We start from the raw sequence: 19,449 nt of genomic DNA, 5'->3' as shown, positions 1-19,449 counted from the left end.
GGTCAGTATCCTGTGTTGGAGAAACGTGTAGTTTCTCGTAAAAGGAGAAATGAGAATATCTGTAATGAAGATGTAGAGAGGAGGAAAAAAAAGAGGAGTGATGTAATTGCAAGCAAAAAGAAAAAGGAAAATGAAGAAGAGGTTGTAGGATGTCATTTTGAAAATAGCTCTGGTGTCAACTGCTACGCTAATGTAGTGCTGAATGTTGCATTTTATCTAGAAAGTGTGCAAGAGCAGATAATAGTAAATCAGAGAAAAAGATTCTGTTCTGAGTTGAGTCTCCTTTTTCAAAAGCTGAGTAATGATAAAACTCAAATAGAAAGTGCTACTGAAATTAGAAAACTTTTAGATGTATGTTCAGGACGAACACAGTTTTCTCAAAATGTACAGCAAGACGCACAGGAATTCTTGATGTTTTTTCTTCAGGTACTGGAAGAAGAAGGGGTTCCCATTGAAAATTTATTTGGTCTCTCTCATAAATGGGAACATAGTTGTGAAAACTGTTATAATACATGTGGCTCTTATGTTGATTCTGAAAGGTTTATTTATTTAACATTGCCAGAAAGTAAAACAGTCACTTTTGCTAAATTAGTTAAAGATGCTAATCATAACATGGAATGCAGTGAGTGTCAATCTGAAATGTTTTCAACGTTACTTTTAAAGGAATACGGACAATATGTAATTTTAATGATGCAACGATGTAAAGCTGATGGTTCAAAATTGGATACTTTAATAAAGAAGTTTACAGGACAGCAATTATCAATTTCAGGAAAAACTTTTGTAACTGTTGCAATAATTTTCCATGAAGGACCTACTGTTACTTCTGGACATTACACAGTTTATCTTAAATGTGAAAAAGGCTGGACACTGTGTAATGATTCCCAATTGATTTTCAAGCAACGTTTGCCTTTTGATTTAGCAAATTCCTATCTAATCTTCCTGAAACCTAAATTTTAGAGAGACTTGGCAAGATGTGTACAAAACAATTTTACCATTTTATTGGATTACCATTGGAATTTTCAAAAAAAATGATTTTTCAAATTATCATTTGGCCTAATGGAAAGATAACCAATTGTAATGTGGACTTTTTAAATTTTTAATGAAACTTTGGAAAACCAAAAATTTAGACAAAATCGGTAACATCTGCACAATTTAAATTTTGGAATGTTATTGGATTGCCATTGGAAATTTATTCAAAAAAGATTTTTAAAATTACTATTTGGCCATGAGGAAAGGTAACCAATTGTATTGTGGACTTATTTAATTATTAATTAATCTTTCGGAAACCAAAATGTTACAGAGAATCGGTGAGATCTGTACAATTTAAACTTTAGAATTTTATTGGATTACCATTGGAAATTTAAACAAAAAAGAATTTTAAAATTACTATTTGGCCTAAAGGAAATGGAACCAGATGTATTGTTGAGTTATTTGAGATATATTTTTGTGATTATACTTCTGAAACAAAAATGTCAGACGGTATTTTAAAGAAATAAGTTTTGATATTAGTTGATATTTTTTTTTAGAATATTATGCATTTCTATAATGTTATGTTTAAGTTAAAAGAGATTCTGGGCTTTTTTTATACAATCTTTGAGATTGTTATTTTTTTTTTGCCCGCTGTTAAATGATGAATGCAATTGCTTTCACAATTTATAGTGAAATGCAATATATTCTGAAAACAGCAAAAAAAAGGCAAAAATTTTTGGGGGAAAAACATGTAAATACGTGTACTGTGTAATATATTGATTTATTAAATATTAATACTTTTTTCTTTTTTTTCAGATTGTGAAAGAAAATTTTCAAAACAAACCAACCATGTTTTCAAGTAATTTCAATTACATTTTAATTAAAAATTAAATTGTTGGGTGGGTCAGGTAATTGAGAAATTAGATGGTCCTTTTCTTCCTCTTTATCTCAAAAAGATTTTTAGTATTTAGTTATTAATTCCTCAAGGATCTTGAGATGTGGTAATTGATTTTTAGTGTTTTAAAAAAAAAAACAAAAAAATACGCTTACGGTAAAAAAAAAAAAAAAAAAGTTTTAAAGAAAAAATAAAAAAAAGTTGAGAGGTAAGGTTGGCTCTTAAAAGAGCCGTTGTGTTCATGCAGGGACAGAGGAAAGGAAGTATGGGAACATTAGCTGGTTGGACATTTGTGCTGATCTATTCTGTTGTTAATGAGGGAAACACTGATCTCCCTATGAACAATTAGATCATGGCAAAATGAACACCGCATAGTAACCCTACCAAACCGAGGGTTAATTTCCAGAGGTTCAGAAAAAGGTGAATGTGCCCCCATAGATGAAGGGCTCTGCTGAGCTTCCGAAGAAGGACTCGGCTGAGCTGCTGTGGATGTGCTTGGTTGACTTACTGAAGGGTTGCCCCTAGTATGTCTAGCATGTGTCCTGGGATGTACATCCTCAAGGTGTCTCAACATAGTGTGATTCCCGAAGGAATACTTCTTGTTGGGATTACCTCGCGAAAGTACACGCTGGCACAGCTTGCAAGTCACCAAGGCAGCATTGACTTTTTTCTCACCCTCAGGAAAAGTAAAATACTCCCATATGAAAGAGCCCTTCTGTTTCCTCCTTCTCTGCCTGATGGTGGTGCTGCTAGCCTCACTCTCAGCAGAAGAGTGCTGTTCTGCCATCGTATCACAAAGACAAGTCAGCTCCTTCTCCTAAGGGATCACAAGCAGAAATGAGGGGAATGGGTGTGGTGTAGGAGAGTTCTAGAACTGAAAGTAGTTTCAACCAATCAAAAGTTGTGTTTCATGATCACATGACCCACCGTGCGCGTACGTTACGCTTACGCTGCGCTTACGGTAAAAGTGCGCATGCGCGTAAAAAAGACGCGCGCTCGCGCGCATGCGCAAAACAGTCACTCTACAACAATTCCGCGTAACGTGCGCGTGTAGCGTACACGCCTACGCATCCCACGCACAGTACGCGCGGCTACGCAAATTGCGTAACTATACGCAAACAGAGTAGATAAATTACAAACATTGCGTAAACCGTACGCTTACCGTACGCTTACCGTACGCGTAATAAAAAAAAAAAAAAAAAAAAAAATTCTATGTTATACTAATATATCTTACCTGTTTGGTAAAAAAAAAAGGAGAAAACTTGATATATTGCATATTTTTTTTAAAAAAAACAGTGTTTTAAGAGAATAAAAAGTTAAAAAAAACTTGTTTGTTTAAAAAAAAAAACACATTTAAGATAAGAATTTATAATAAGAAAATCATACAAAATCAATAAAAATAATATGGGAATCACATATGTTATAGGTAAGAATTAGCATTTAAAAAACTATACAAATTCCCTGAAAAAAACATGGGAATCACATATGTTATAGTTAGAAATTAGCATTTAAAAAACCTTGCAAATTCACTGAAAAAACCATAGGTTTCACACATGTTATAGTTAGGGATTAGCATTAAAAAAACCTTGCAAATTCACTGAAAAAACCATAGGTTTCACACATGTTATAGTTAGGAATTAGCATTTAAAAAACCTTGCAAATTCAGTGAAAAAACCATAGGTTTCACACATGTTATAGTTAGCTGGACATTTCACTCGTAAAACACCAATGAAATTTTCCCGTTATAGTTAGTTCAGCTAACTATAACTCGCGCGCCCGCAATGCACTGCTGATCACGTCACATATTACATCACTCATGACATGGTCAGTGACATCACTCATGACATCACTGATGACATCTCAAATGACATCACTGATGACATCATCCTTGTGATAGAGTGGCAGACCACCTCTCACCCTAATATAACCTTTGATACACACATTCAAAAATAGAGACTGAAATTTTCAAAAAAATGGACATACCAATACCAATTACAACAACCTCTTCAATAATTCTAAGAACCACATACACATCCACTCATTCACCAACAGTCCTGTACAGTCAGTCATTCGTGTACTCACACATCATATGTACTCATACACCAATACATCCTGTTACACAATGCCACTCATCCACAGAGTTACTGACACACATAGTCACTCATGAAAAAAAGAAAGAAACATACATTTACTTGCATATACAGTTATACACACACCACCACACTTACTTCTACAGAAACTTACACATACTTAGTCTTTTAAACAAACACTTATAGAAACACATACTTATTCATACAGGAACTCTTTCAATCTCTCACTCTCACATATACTCACTTATATACACCAATAGTCACATATACTAGTTTAAAACATATGTAGTTACTCATAAAGACACTATTGAGACAGCCATTCACTCACTAACACACCCATACACACACTCTTCCACCCATACAGTCCTGCACATATGCTGTCTTCAACACATACAAACAGTGAGTCACTCATTCATGCACCTATGCACTACGTAATACCCCCCACCGAACCATATAGACACTGATACTCAAAAAAACAACTAATAACCTATATAGACACTCATGTAGCTACTCACCAACCCATGCAGCCACTTATACACAAAGTGAGAGACTGATACAGATATTTACATATTTAAACATTACTCACTAAGCCATGTATTCACTAAGATACACTTAATCAGTCAGTTACACAATCAATTTTTCAAAAACAAATCATCCATTTAGACACTTATATACCCATGTATTCTTCCATCGACCTTGAGATATACATATATAAAACATATGTAATTTTCAGAAAACACACATTCACTGGATGATGTCATCAGTGATGTCATCAGTGATGTCATTTGAGATGTCATCAGTGATGTCACTGACCATGTCATGAGTGATGTAATATGTGACGTGATCAGCAGTGCATTGCGGGCGCGCGAGTTATAGTTAGCTGAACTAACTATAACGGGAAAATTTCATTGGTTTTTTACGAGTGAAATGTCCAGCTAACTATAACATGTGTGAAACCTATGGTTTTTTCACTGAATATACATATATATAGATTGGAGGACACTGGTCTGAGCTTATTCCATGCTGAATAAACTGCACTGCTTTACCCACTAATCCTGTGTGGGAGTCCGTGATTTCTTTCTTCAGGAGTTGGGAGGTCCGTGCCTGTGTTTTCCGCCTTTCGCATTTCGGTGGACAGGACGATATATATATATATATATATATATATATATATATATATATATATCCAGAAACTACTTCCACCAGCCTTGAAGGTCCTTCAACTGCCAAAGAAGTAAGTACACGAGCCTGGAGGTAGTGCAAGTTTCATTTATTGCCCAGAGCGACGGCCATAACGTTTCGGCTCCGTGGAGCCTTGATCACATGACAGCGTTCAACTCAATTTAAAGTGGTATTACAAGGTCACATGGGGGAAATCACATGGTTGTAAGGTCATGGACATAGAAGAAAATACAAATATCGCTGGCAATGAATTCTAAATTTCTGATCACAGTCTTACATGCAAAATGTAAATAAATACTTGAGTAAAACGTGTGGAGCAATACCGGCATGAATGCCCATAAAGCCTAAAAAACATATATAAAAGATAGTCATCTGGCAACTTCAAGGAATTAAATGTGAACTAGAACAGTTGTTCATGAATAACATAATTGCCAACAAGCGAAAACAATCGGTTTCAGTCCGACCTCAATAACATAATGCCACAATCATCATAAAATATATAAATATGTAATCTATTATGATAAAATGAACAATGTTAAACGAATCCAGGTTGCCCCACAGACCTATGTAAACAGAATAGTGAATAGTGCAAAAGAGAATAAAAAAAAAAAAATAATAATAATTTTTTCAATTAAAGTGCCTATGCTTAAATGTTTGGAAAAATACTCTTCCTAAATAACACATACGTAACAATGGAACACGCCCAGATGTAACACAGGGGCATAGAGTACAATATTGAAAACTCATGTTGGGATACTAAGAACCTAAAAAGGGCATTGTCACGGGTTAAAAGAATCTGTAAAATAATAATTATGTATGCTCACAAAGGAAGCTTCCACGGAGTAAGACTGCGGTGGGACCCTGTAGGCATGGTCAGAGTGAACCAGATGCTAAGGAAGTGTGGTAAGATCATAGATGGAAATTTGAGTAAAGTTGGGACTCAAAAGCTAAAACACAGCAATCCATGGTGGGCTTGGGATGTGCAAAAAACGCAAATATCACATATAACAGTGCAATTTGTCAACAATAAATAGTAAAATACTAAATAAATAACCTAGAGTTAGCATATTTCATAGGTTTAAGACAAATGACTTTAAAATGTTAAAATTTTGCTATGTACACATCAGACAAAAAGATAAAAAGATAAAAGTCTGCCCATGGTAAAATGGTGCAGTAAAGTATGATCAACCCAAACAAGTATGCAAGTCCTCCGTCGTATTCAGTCCTGAAGGAACCTTAGTGTTGAGTTGAAGAATGTACCGTGTTTCCAGTTTGCGGAGGTTAGACTCGCGATCCCCACCCCTCCTACTAGGTTCAATGCAGTCAATAACAAAGTAGTTTAAACCCTTGTTGTCACTACTGTGTGTTTCTCTAAAATGACGCGCTACGGGGTAAGTATTGTCTTGATTGGAGATCGCACAAAGGTGTTGCAAAATGCGTTTATGCACTGCTAGTTTCGTGCTACCAACGTACTTAAGGTTACAAGGGCAGGTCAGGACATAAATAGCAAATTCGGTCTTGCAAGTCAACAGTTTATTAATCCTGAGCTGCCTGTTACTGAACGGATCAATAAACGTTTTGGTATTAACACCATGGGAGCAGGCTTTGCAAGTTTTGCACTTGTAAAAACCACTGCTGAGTTGAAGCCAAGATGTTTTGTCAACGGTTTCAGGATTAGTGTTGACCAATGCTTGTCTCATCGTGGGGGCTCTGCTATTTGTGATGGTAACATGCTGAGGGAGCAGAGGACCTAAGACAGGATCACTCCGCACAATGGGCCAGTTCTTGGTAATAATTTTGCGTAAGTCTGCTTGCTGTTTGCTATATCCCATGATGATTCTAAAAGTGTTGGGCGAGTTCTTATTGAATTCATCTTGGTTATTTGGCAACATAGTGCTGCTAATAACTCCACTAGTGGGTTTTAGCAAGTCAATGCGGTTGAGTGCATTGGATCTAACTATAGCACTTTCAATGATGCTCTCAGAGTAGCCCCTTGCCCTGAATCTTAGTTTACTCTGCCCTTGTGCTGTAGCATGAAGGGTCATGTTGCCTGCAGTGGGTTTACGATAAAGCCTAGTTTCGAGTTTACCAGCATAGGTGTAGATCCCAGTATCAAGAAAGGTGACACTGGTTTGGCTACATGTGGCAGTTAATTGGAGATTGAGGTTATTCACATTTAGACTCTCAATAAACCCATGGGCCTCATCTAATGAACCATTCCACACAACAAATAAATCATCGATAAACCGCAACCAAACAACAACATTATCCTTAAGGCACTGAGTATATTCCTTGCGAAGGATTGTCTCCTCCCAGTAACCCATATGGAGGCAGGCGTAGCTTGGGGAAAAACTAGCCCCCATAGCTACGCCCCTCAGTTGCCGGTATAACAAACCATTGAACATGAAATTATTGTTGAGAAGGCAGAGCTCAAGCATTTCAATCAGCATTGCATTATGACTCACAAATTGGGTAGGTTTGCGTGATAAAAAGTACTTGGTGGCCTGGATACCATCATCATGACCAATACTGGTGTACAGGGATGTGACATCTAACGCTATCAACCAATAATCCTCACTCCACTGAACTCCTTTGATCTTTCGCAAAAAGTCCCCTGTATCCTGTACAAATGAATCAAGTGATCTCACGAAGTCCTGTACAAAGTAGTCAATATACTGAGACGTTTTCTCGTACAGGCCATCCCGGGCTGAGATTATCGGTCTGCCCGGGGGTTTAACGAGGATTCGTCAATCGGCGTCAAAGTTATTCAAAATAGAATTTTGAGATTTCCTATGGAAACTCGGTCCTAACTATAACTATCTACTGGCGACCGCCAGTAGATAATATACACATATACATATATATATATATAAATGCATATATATACATATATATAGATTGGAGGACACTGGTCTGAGCTTATTCCATGCTGAATAAACTAGACTGCTTTACCCACTAATCCTGTGTGGGAGTCTGTGATTTCTTTCTTCAGGAGTTGGGAGGTCCGTGCCTGTGTTTTCCGCCTTTGGCATTTCGGTGGACAGGACGCTATATATATATATATATATATATATATATACATACGTGTGCACGTAGAGAGAGGTAGAGGTAGAGTTAGAGAGAGGTAGAGAGAGAGAGTAGAGAGTGAGTAGTAGAGAGTATTAGAGAGTGTGTAGTAGAGAGTAGAAGGGAGTGTGTAGTAGAGAGTGTGTAGTAGAGTGTGTGTAGTAGAGTGAGGAGAAAGTGAGTAGTAGAAAGTTAGTAGAGTGTGTAGTAGAGCGTAGTGAGTGTGTAGTAGAGTGTGTAGTAGAGTGTGTGTAGTAGAGTGTGTAATATAGAGTGAGTAGTAGAGAATAGTAGAGAGTGTGTAGTAGAGAGTAGTGAGCCATCCTGTGCTCGCGAATGGCAATGGGGGGCCTGGAAATAAAGAAACACATTAAACATTTGCACAATTGTCAACAACCTCATTCCTAGAAAACATAACATAGCGCTAAATAAAGCGTACCTTTGCATCGCTGCGCTCCGCCATCCTGTGCTCGCGCTTGGCAATGGGGGACCTGGAAAAAAAGAAACACATTAAACATATACACAATTGTCAACAACCTCATCCCTAGAAAACATCACATAGCGCTAAATAAAGCGTACCTTTGCATTGCTACGCTCTGCCACCGCCATCCTGTGCTCGCTTGTCAATGGGGCACGTAATGACACAGGACCTGGAAAAAAAGAAACACATTAAACATTTACACAATTGTCAACAACCTCATCCCTAGAAAACATAACGTAGAGCTAAATAAAGCATACCTTTGCATCGCTGCACTCCGCCATCCTGCGCTCGCTTGTCAATGGGGCACGTAATGACACCGGACCTGTTAAAATAAAAAGGAAATAGATTAAAGAAACACAGATTTTAAAATATAACAGATTTTTACCTCCATGTAGGGCAACAAGGCACAACAAACCTAGAAATAAAAGAAACAAAAGACAGCATTAAGCATACAGTTACAAAGTCATTTTTAAAAAAAATACAAGAAGCAAATAATAAACCTACTGTCTAACGCCACGGGTAAAAGATCCAATCCCGCAGGGCGTGGTTAAAAGGAGACAGGGATGCAACAATCAGCGAGTGGCCTGCCTTCAGTGCAATCATTGCACTGCCTTTGGCATAATTCATGACGCCAATCAACGCACACGAATCAAAGTTGTAGGTGGAGCTGGGACGAGGCTTCTGGAATCGTATTGATTCCAAAAAGCCTCGTATGACGTAGGCCGAGACCTAAAAAAGGGAGAGATAAAGAAAGCGAGAGGCGTAGCACCAAATATGTCCCCACTAAAATGGCCATCACAAATAGCCCCCTTCGCAACTGGGCTACCGCAAAGGGTGGTGTGAAAACTTTGATATCGAGGCTCTCTGGCTCCAGCCTTGGCTCAGACTCTGGTCTTTCTAGTGGCCGTACTATGGGTCCAGGGCCTGCTCCTGGCCCTGTCCTGCTACGTCAAGCCTCAACCTCGCCACAGGACTCGAGTTTAACATCCGACAATGCTATAAGCCACTTAATAAGCTGTACTTCCTCTTTTATTTTGACATCTTAGTCTCTACTCAGCCTCAAATGAACGCTCCGCCTGCTGACCTACCGGACTCTTCTGCCGCTGCTATTCTACAGGCGCTACAGGTTCAGAGGGAAGAAACCCAGGCATACCATACGCAGGCCAAGGCAGATAGTTCAGCGATTAAGCAGGCACTCGCAGAGGTAAACTGCAAAGTTGCTGCATTAACTGCAGATATTACAGAGCTGCAACAACGAGTACGAGATACCGAGGACCACATGTCAAGGGCAGCTAAGACTTCTGACGCACATGAAAACCAGCTCGTCTTTTTGCAAAGCAAAGTCGAGGATTTAGATAACAGGCAGCGATGCAAAAACATCTGCCTGTTTGGTGTGCCTGAAAATGAGGAAGGTGCTGACCCGAGAGCATTCATAGTAAAACTACTCAAGAGTGCATTCCCAGATTTAGGGGACTGGGACTGTCAGATTACCTTCCGTTGTTAACAACTCGGCAGATCGACGCTTTCCTCGGCCCTTTCTCATCTTCTTCGGAAACTATCTCTTGCAACAAGCAGTCTCCATTAAAGCCCGCCCCACTGCTCCTATTAAGGTGGGATCTTATTCTATCTTCTGCAGATCAGATTTGTGCAAGCACACGATGGACAGACGATGGAACTTGCGTCAGCTGATAGACCCTTTAAAAGCTGCAGGAGCGCAGGTTCTCTTACAATCTCAAAAATGGCCAAGTTCATCTAGTGCATACTGAGCATGCTGCCCAGCAGGTTCTGGCAAAGTTGCAGTCAGGAAATTTATAATTTTTTTTGTTTAGCCCTTTCTTCTCGCTTTAATGATATAATTAATGAAACTACAAAGTATGATCAGGGAAGGATGAAAATGTATTTTGAGTGGGTCGTACTCATAGCAAATAGTGCACCGTAATGCTGAGGATGATGGACGTGGTTTCACAGGGTAGGGTCCCCTCTATTTGCCTTGTTCTTGCTATTAAAGGGACTTTTTCTCTAAAATAGGACTGATACCATATTTTTTGTGCTTCTCTATCCCCCTTTTTTTACTCTTATTAGGTTGAATAGACTTTGTTGTGTTTCACGGTGTAGTGGGTGGGTGGGAGGGGTGGGTCCCAGGGTGCTGAAGTTCTCAGTTGCTGTCTCATCAGTGACCGCAGGGAGGGGGGTGATTCTTTTCCTAGAACACAGGGTGGGTGTAAGAGGAGAGGGGGGTTTCGGGTGGGGGATTTAAAAAGCCACCGTTTATTGGATCACACATGGGCAGAACAATGGGGGAAGAAGCACGTAACGGGGGTAAGGACAACTGGACGGGTTTTCATCGATTATTCGATGTCGGAAATTAAATATGTGTTGGAATGTAGCCGGACTTAACCAAGCTGGCAAGCGACGGTTAGTAAAGGAAGAGCTGCGCGTCTTTAAGCCCCATATATTAGGGTTGGCGGAAACACATATTGCATACAAGGATAGAGCTCTGTTAAAGCAACTGGGTTATGATGTTATTGTATGTACGTCACAAACTATTTCTATTCGAGGGGTAGCTTTATTAAAATCTAGGAGCTGCAGGGCTGTTGTCCTTCGATCACTTGCTGACCCAAAGGGGATATGGGCTATTTCACAAATGACAATTTATGGGCGTAAATTTACAATATGTATGGTAACCGGCCCGAACATTGACTGCCCGAATGTTATCTTTCATCTGAGTTCTGAACTCCTCGAGTGGTCTGGCGAAAAGATTGTGATGGGAGACTTTAACTGCATTTTAGATAGAAAGATTGACACTACCAACACTACTGCACTTGTCAAAATGTGTAGAACTAGGGCGGCTGTCCTAAAACTCCACCATTTACATCAGTTTGAAGACTCGTGGAGAAGGCTTTTCCAAACATACCAGGTTATACTTTTTATTCCGCACCGCACAAGCACTACTCTAGGATTTACATGATATTCGCTAATAGGGCTATCTTGGAAAACGCATTTGTCACGGTATGTCCCAAAATTACATGACCACAATCCGGTCATGTTAATAGTGCAGTTGCAGTCTAATGTTCAGGAATTTACCTTTCCTAGACACCTCCTCAGTAACTTGGAATATGTCAATTTTATAAGAATTACACTAGAGGAGTATATCGATAATAATCGGGGCACGGCCCCTATTGCAATCGTATGTGACTGTCTAAAAGCCTTTGTAAGAGGTGCAACGCTGCAATATATTATTAAACAAAATCGATAGACCCTTTTTCAGCTGGAGCAAGAACAGAAGCGCTGTTTAGAACTCGAGCGCCAACATACTACAGCTATTGCTTTAAAAGACGTCGCTGCAGAACTGATTTATCTGCAGGTTATTGAGGCCAGAGCCAAGATAAAGAGGCGGCTAAGGGATAAAGTTGCAAATAGCTATGTCAAATTTAGAACAAAACAGTATGAATATGGTGAAAGAGGGGGCCACCTGTTGGCTAATCAAATAGCAGATCATAGGGCTAAATCATGCGTCAAATCAATCAAAGGGGTAGACTGTCTGGTTTATACTAGCTCTATGGATATTGTAGAACAATTTAGGTTATTTTATGCTGATTTGTACGGTGACTCTGTCGGCTTTGATCAACAAACTGCTACAGCTTACATACAGAAGTGCGCAATGCTAGTTTTGGATTCTTTACATTCCGAGCCCCTGCAGAAAGATGTTGGGGTGAGGAAGGTCGAGGAAGCAATTAAGGCTCTGCCTGCTGGCAAGGCAGTCGGCAAGGATAAGATCCCGCTGGAATTTTATAAAGTTCTCAAAAGTACACTAACCCCAATTTATCTCGAGCTATATAATACAATTATGCATGGCGAGGAAGTTCCTCCTTCTTGGAATGTAACGAATATTGTCGTATTTCCTAAAAAGGGGAAGCCTATAGATGAAATAAGCTCTTACCGGCCGATAGCTCTGATAAATGCGGACGCAAAACTTTTTTCTAAAATTCTCGCTACGCGATTGGCCCCTATCATTCATTTATTAGTCTCAGAACAGCAACATGGCTTTGTTCCCGAAAGAGACACGGCTGCACATATTAATACTGCGATTGCGGCAATCAATGTCTCAGGGCACCTAGGCCCGCAGCTAGGGATGCTGATGTTGGATGCCGAGAAGGCCTTTGACCGAGTAAGTTGGGGAGCTCTATGGGCAACAATGTCTTCTATAGGTCTCGGTCCAAGATTCGTCTCAGCAGTACAAAAGCTATACAGGAGCCCAACAGCTGCAATCAAACTAAATGGCCAATCATCTGCTTGTTTTTTAGTCCAAAGGGGCATGCGTCAGGGTTGTCCTCTATCCCCTTTATTATTTGGAATTTACATTGAGCCTTTTATTAAGCATTTACTATCTAATACTGATATAATCCCGGTTACTCTAAACGGGAGGGATCTTAAACTAACAGCATACGCAGATGACTTTGCCGTGTTTTCGAGTCAGCCGGTAAACGCTTTGACCGCTATAACTTTTTAGGCACAGCGATTTGGCTCTTTCTCCAGCTATAAACTTAATTTGAATAAAACACAGACATTATTGAACTTCCAACCCGAAAATTCCCCAACGGCCCTTGGTATCACAAAGAATGCAATATATTTGGGAGTATCTCTTAGTAGTCAAATTAGTGATATTATCTCATTGAATTATGAACCTTTGTTGAGGAAAGTAGTCGCGAATCTGCGGTGCTGGCACCGGCTCCCCCTCAGTATATATGGGAGATGTAATGTCATTAAAATGAATGTTCTTCTGAAGTTTTTGTATTTTTTTTGTACTATCCCTCTGCGGGTACCCAGACCTTTTTTTAAGCGCTTGGATAGTGCTGTCTGTAGTTTTATTTGGGGATAGCGGCGCGCTCAGAGAGCCATACGATTTATAAAACTATCATTTAAGCAGGGTGGTTTCAAACTTCCCTGACTTTAAACTATACTTCCGGGTGGCGTTTGCCGGGCGAATACAGAGTTTAAATCGGTGCTAGTTGCCTTCCATACCAGTTGGCTTCTGGATCTTGCTCCGGGTATTTACTATATAAAACATCTGACCAGAATTACTACAAGCAAGTACGATTCAAGATAGTTAGGGACATAACTAATATATGGCGCGAAATTTCCAAGACATATGAATTTCCTGACTTACATGAATATATTGCATTATGGGAGAATCCTTTATTGCCTAGTATATTCCATGACCACGTTGGAAAAAAATGGCAACATAAGGGTGTGATACAGTTGGGTCATTTATACGACGGACAGGGTTTGCGATCTTTCCAGTCCCTGAAAGAAGAATATGTCTTGTTACAAACTCATTTCTACAAGTACTTGCAAGTCAGGGATTATTTTGTTCAAGGCTGAGGTTTCTCAGAGTTATCTAGCCCCTCTGAGGCTTTGTCTGCATTTTTTGGGGTTAGAAGACGAGGTGTCATTGGCAAAACCTACCAGAAACTTAGGGGGGGGGGGGGGGTGCCGGGGTTAGTGACGATGGTTTATAGATAGCTGGTAAACTAAGTCAGATTTTTAACTGCAATATAACTAAAGAGGAGATGAACGAATCTCTAGAAACAATAGATTCAGCAGTAACATCAGTCAATCTGAAGCTTCAGCAAATTAGATTAACATTTATGCTTTATTATACTCCGGAGCGAATTTCTAAATGGGCTACTAACTTAAATAACACTAAATTATACTGTCCGAAATGTCAGGAATTCGCCGCAGATTTACGTCATATTATTTATATGTCCCATGTTGAAAGAATTTTGGTCCGGTACTACCCTCGCCCTTGCAGTTTGGGCCGGGTACGACAATCCGGTTACGGGGAAAGAGCTGGCGTTGGGAATATTTTCAGAGCTAGGCTGTTTTACTAAATCATTTGCTTCTATTACATCGGCCTGCACTCGTTTAAGTATAGCTCGTTCTTGGATCCAAAGCAGTAGTCCAAGTATTAATTAATTTTGGGCCTTACTAAGGGAAATCTATGAAATGGGGATGGCATTAGCTAAAGTTAGAGCCCTCGGTCTTGGCTTAACTTTAAAAGGATATGGTCTTGCCTTCAATGGGATTGAGAGTTTAAAGAATTCCTTTCCTTTTATACACTATATAATTTGCTTTAATTTATTACAAAGGTATCAAAATGTATTTGTATTGGATAAATTACAAAAATGTTGTTATGTTTTTTCTGTTTATGCCCCCACGTGTCCTGCCTACGACTACAATTGGTTTGTTGTTTATGAATTATTTTGACAATGTAATGTATTTTTATTGTGGCTATAAAATAAAAATAAAATGTAAAAAATAAAAATAAAAAAAGGAGCCTAATGTTATGAGTGCATATGAATACTATTGAAGCAAAGGGCACTCACTCTCCGTCTTCACCTTGGCATTACAAAATGGCGCCAACTCCAACTTGTAAGAGGGTGAAAGGTGCACAGGTGCAAAACATTCGTATTCAGCGCAACTGCGTTAATGAGTCCAATAAAACAGCCACTAAAACAACATGTATAGCAGAGAACGATGCTAACAGATTCCCAGCTCTTTAAAAATAGAAAGTGTGCAGAAAGTTCTGCAACACATCCAGAAATAAATAAGCAATTGAGAAGACAGCGATGAGGTGCCTGCACAGGCATAAACCAGCACACTATACATCAGCATTACTGGAGAGTGCAGGCTATTTGTTCGTAATGTTACATGTATTCCTGCCCTATTTACAAGGTTCACAATAAAGAGTGCTTTTCCATAAAACACTCCCCCTGGGAATTAAATAGACTGCGCTCATATGAGGGCACTCTCTAAACAATAAGGACTCATATAGTTTGGCGGCAGAATATAAATGCCACACACCCTTATTCTGCCCATTTATGACCGGGTCTTTGCCCATGACACTCACACACATCACTTTGTTGCTCTATAACGAGTTTGCCAGTGGCGGCTCCTCTGCTAAGGCGGAGGAGCGTCGCCTCACTGTTTTTCGTAGTGGAAAAAAAGGAAAAATAAAATGATAACTAACTTATTATCATTATATTTTACCTGTGGCGTCTCGGCGGGCAGATCTGCTCTGCTCTCAGAGCAGCGGGAGGAGTGGTGGGCAGTCTGTAAGTGCGCCTGAATGTTATCCATGCAGGCTGCTTTACAGCCTGCATGGAGAACAAGCCCAGCCTCCCATTCCCTGGCTGAGCGCTGAACCACGGTTCTTAGACCAATCACAACACTACATTGCAGCGTTGCTATAGGCCATCGGGAGGCTGGGAGCCGGATGCTTCCTTTTTCCTTTGCAGAGAAGAATCTAGGAAGAGAATGCAGGAGAGGTGGCGGAGGTCAGCCAGCAGGCCGGCCGGCAGGTAAGTGTCTTTTTCTTTTTTTTTTTCCCTGCCCCACTGCTACTTCCCGGGAGCAGGCACTCCTGGAATTTGTGCTTTGTAAACACCAACATATGCATAAACTATATATCCACATACACGTTCCAACTGCTTGCTAATCATTCCAAATTCCGTGGTTCGTTTTTGAAATAATAAAACTTACGAAGTCTGGCCGCCTTCTTAGACTATTAGAAGCATGTAAAGCGTATGTCCTGAATCTTTCAATCTACCAGAGCTCTGCGGTGCAGTCGCAGCAATCTAGAACTCTGCTCCCGTCAAACATAAGTGTGCGGAAACTACATTGAGAGTTACAATGTTAACTGTGCTCTGTCCTCCCGCCTTTGAGACTCTTTACTCTCCTGACAGCCTCTCGCTTCTGTAGCTCCATCTCACGCCCACTTCATATGTCTCCAAAGCTCTATTCAGTTATTTACTAGCACAATATTCTTAATTTCTAAACTGTAGATGCAATGCATGGTGTTGTTTAACTGTCCAGCAGCCTAATAAATCTTGGTCTAAATGTAATCCAAGAATACTCAAATAAATATAAGAAATATTGAAAGCAGACACAAGTAGGAGATATAGCCGAAGCAGACATTAAGACACAGTATTTTTATTGAGTTTTGTAAGGAGGATTATACCTGAGGGTTTCAAAGCACTAGCTAAGAGCCCCTACCAGAGGGACAACCACAACTAGCATCACGGAAAGGAGAAAAGTCAGGGGTTTTCAGCTGCTTACGGAAGGTGACCTGGGAGGAAAGACTAGCAATATAGCTGGGAAAAGTATTCCATATCTTGGCAGCAGAGACCCAAAAGAATTTCCCTGTGCCCCCAAACCCTTCCACCAACCTGGCTTTACAAAATATCGGTATCTCCACCTTCCTGAGAGAGGTGGACCATAGCTGTCTATTGGGGGTGTACCAGTGGAAAGCTGTTTGTAGGTGCATAGGGCCCTGACGGAAGACAGCATTATGAACTAGACTAAGAGCTTTGAAAATCACACACTTCCTGACCGGCAGCCAGTGAAGGGAGCGATTGCCCTCTCTGACTGACAAGTGGTTGAGAATATCCAGCACAAGCCAAGCAGCCACATTCTGGATAGTCTGAAGTTTGTTAAGCCTTGATAAGTTAATATTTAAAGTACAGAGAATTGCAGTAGTCAATGCATGAAGTAGTAAGTGTGATGACCGCTGCAACTCTGAAGTCCGTTGCAATTAAAGGAAAGACCTTTCTTAGAGTTTTGATGATGTAAAAACAAAAGCTCACCGTCCTTTTCACCTGAATGTTGAAGGAGAGGTGTCAAAGAACACACAAAATGTTTTGCCTCCATAACAGGAAAAGGTAAAAGGCCGCAAGACTCTGGCCACCACAATTCAGACCCTACTGATATTTGCTCAGCGAAAATCAAAATCTGTCTGATCGGCATTCAATTTAAGCCAATTTACTTTCATCCAGTTATTAATGTTGGTCATACAGTGTTTACACTGCTCAGCCATCTCTAGAATATGGTCAGTTATGGATACAATAATTTGTGTATCATCCACATACAAAAGTACGCTGAAGCCGAAAGACCTGATCAACTTGGCCAATGGGGCCACAAACAAGTTGAACAGTGTCAGGCTGAGAGAGGACCCCTGCGGCACCCCACAGGGTCTCTGGAAAGGGCTTGCCCTAAACTGACAGCTCACAATGGAGCTGTTAGTGAGAAAGAACTCCAACAGGGTCAGAGCAGTGACCTCAACTCTGCCTGGTGAAGTCTGTAAACCAAGCAGGGAGGGGGAGTTCCATGTCAAACACCGCTGAAAGGTCCAGCAGCACCAAGATGGCATGTCCGTTCCCCCCCTCAACCTCCCCCCGATCAACTTGTCAACGAATGAGATCTGTTGCTGCTAAAAGCGCAGATTCCATGTTATGGCATGTCTCCCCCCCCCCCCCCCCCCGATTAACTTGTCAACGAATGAGATCTGTTGCTGCCAAAAGCGCAGATTCCATGTACTGGCATGTCCGTGCCCCCCCTCCCATGTTATGGCATGTCTGCCCCCCCCGCCGATCAACTTGTCAACGAATGAGATCTGTTGCTGCCAAAAGCGCAGATTCCATGTACTGGCATGTCCGTGCCCCCCCTCCCCGGATCAACTTGTCAATGAATGAGATCTGTTGCTGCCAAAAGCGCAGATTCCATGTACTGGCATGTCCGTGCCCCCCCTCCCCGGATCAACTTGTCAACGAATGAGATCTGTTGCTGCCAAAAGCACAGATTCCATGTTATGGCATGTCTGCCCCCCCCCCCCAACCCCCCTCCCCCCCCGGTCAACTTGTCAACGAATGAGATCGGTTGCTGCCAAAAGCGCAGATTCCATGTACTGGCATGTCCGTGCCCCCCCTCCCCGGATCAACTTGTCAACGAATGAGATCTGTTGCTGCCAAAAGCGCAGGTTCCATGTTATGGCATGTCTGCCCCCCCCCCCCCCCGATCAACTTGTCAACGAATGAGATCTGTTGCTGCCAAAAGCGCAGATTCCATGTTATGGCATGTCTGCCCCCCCCCCCCCCCCCGATCAACTTGTCAACGAATGAGATCTGTTGCTGCCAAAAGCGCAGATTCCATGTACTGGCATGTCCGTGCCCCCCCTCCCCGGATCAACTTGTCAACGAATGAGATCTGTTGCTGCCAAAAGCGCAGATTCTATGTTATGGCATGTCTGCCCCCCACCCCCCCCCCCGATCAACTTGTCAACGAATGAGATCTGTTGCTGCCAAAAGCGCAGATTCCATGTACTGGCATGTCCGTGCCCCCCCTCCCCGGATCAACGTGTCAACTAATGAGATCTGTTGCTGCCAAAAGCGCAGATTCCAGGTTATGGCCACTGCGGAACACGTTCTGTGAAGGATACAAGAGATTCTGGGATGCCATAAATGCTACCAGTTCTTGATTGAGATATTTTTCCAATATCTTGGCTGGTGCAGGTAGAAGAGAGATGGGGCATATATTACTAAGATCTACTAGATCACTGTCGGGCTTCTTTTTAAGGGGGGCCACTATAGCCTCTTTCCAGGACTGAGTAAAAATGTCTGTTAAAGATTTTGATTGTGGATTTTTTTCAGAAAGAAGGCTTTAAGGATGATAATACTGATACTTGCAAGCAATACGCGAGCATTACCTTGATATCAAAGTAATATGGTATATGTAGGGCGTTTACACAGCACAGAAAGCAGCGACATTTCATCCCAGACAAAACTCCGACCGCACTTGGCTCTAAGGAAGCCGTTCTGGCAGTATGATTTGTTTCTTTAGGGGCATTGATGAAAAAGCTCAAACAGAATGAACCAGCTAACACCAGCGTGTGAGTTCAAAGCCTTTCCCTGCATGTCTTCCGATGGCCCACT

The 19,449-nt window shown here is 41.0% G+C and overlaps 1 protein-coding gene across 5 annotated transcripts in view; it reads right to left on the bottom strand.

Annotated features, from left to right (window-relative positions):
• Positions 1 to 19,449, bottom strand: part of LOC146869905 (vesicle-fusing ATPase-like) — a 1,998,451-nt gene that overhangs the window by 1,351,868 nt on the left and 627,134 nt on the right. For 3 of the 5 annotated variants that reach the window (XM_085624086.1, XM_085624092.1, XM_085624091.1), the window contains exons 2-4: positions 8,941 to 9,005; positions 8,782 to 8,852; positions 8,642 to 8,693 (exon numbers count right to left, since the gene is read on the bottom strand). The exons of the other annotated variants lie outside the window; for them this stretch is intronic. In XM_085624086.1, coding sequence (XP_085480212.1) covers positions 8,642 to 8,693; positions 8,782 to 8,789 — 60 coding nt within the window. In that variant the 5' untranslated portion in view covers positions 8,790 to 8,852; positions 8,941 to 9,005. The remainder of the gene's footprint in view (positions 1 to 8,641; positions 8,694 to 8,781; positions 8,853 to 8,940; positions 9,006 to 19,449) is intronic. 5 annotated transcript variants of the gene reach the window in all.

The sequence above is a fragment of the Triturus cristatus genome, chromosome 1_1 (assembly GCF_964204655.1).
Source record: "Triturus cristatus chromosome 1_1, aTriCri1.1, whole genome shotgun sequence".
NCBI lineage: Eukaryota > Metazoa > Chordata > Amphibia > Caudata > Salamandridae > Triturus > Triturus cristatus.
This window is presented reverse-complemented; position numbering and strand designations above follow the sequence as displayed.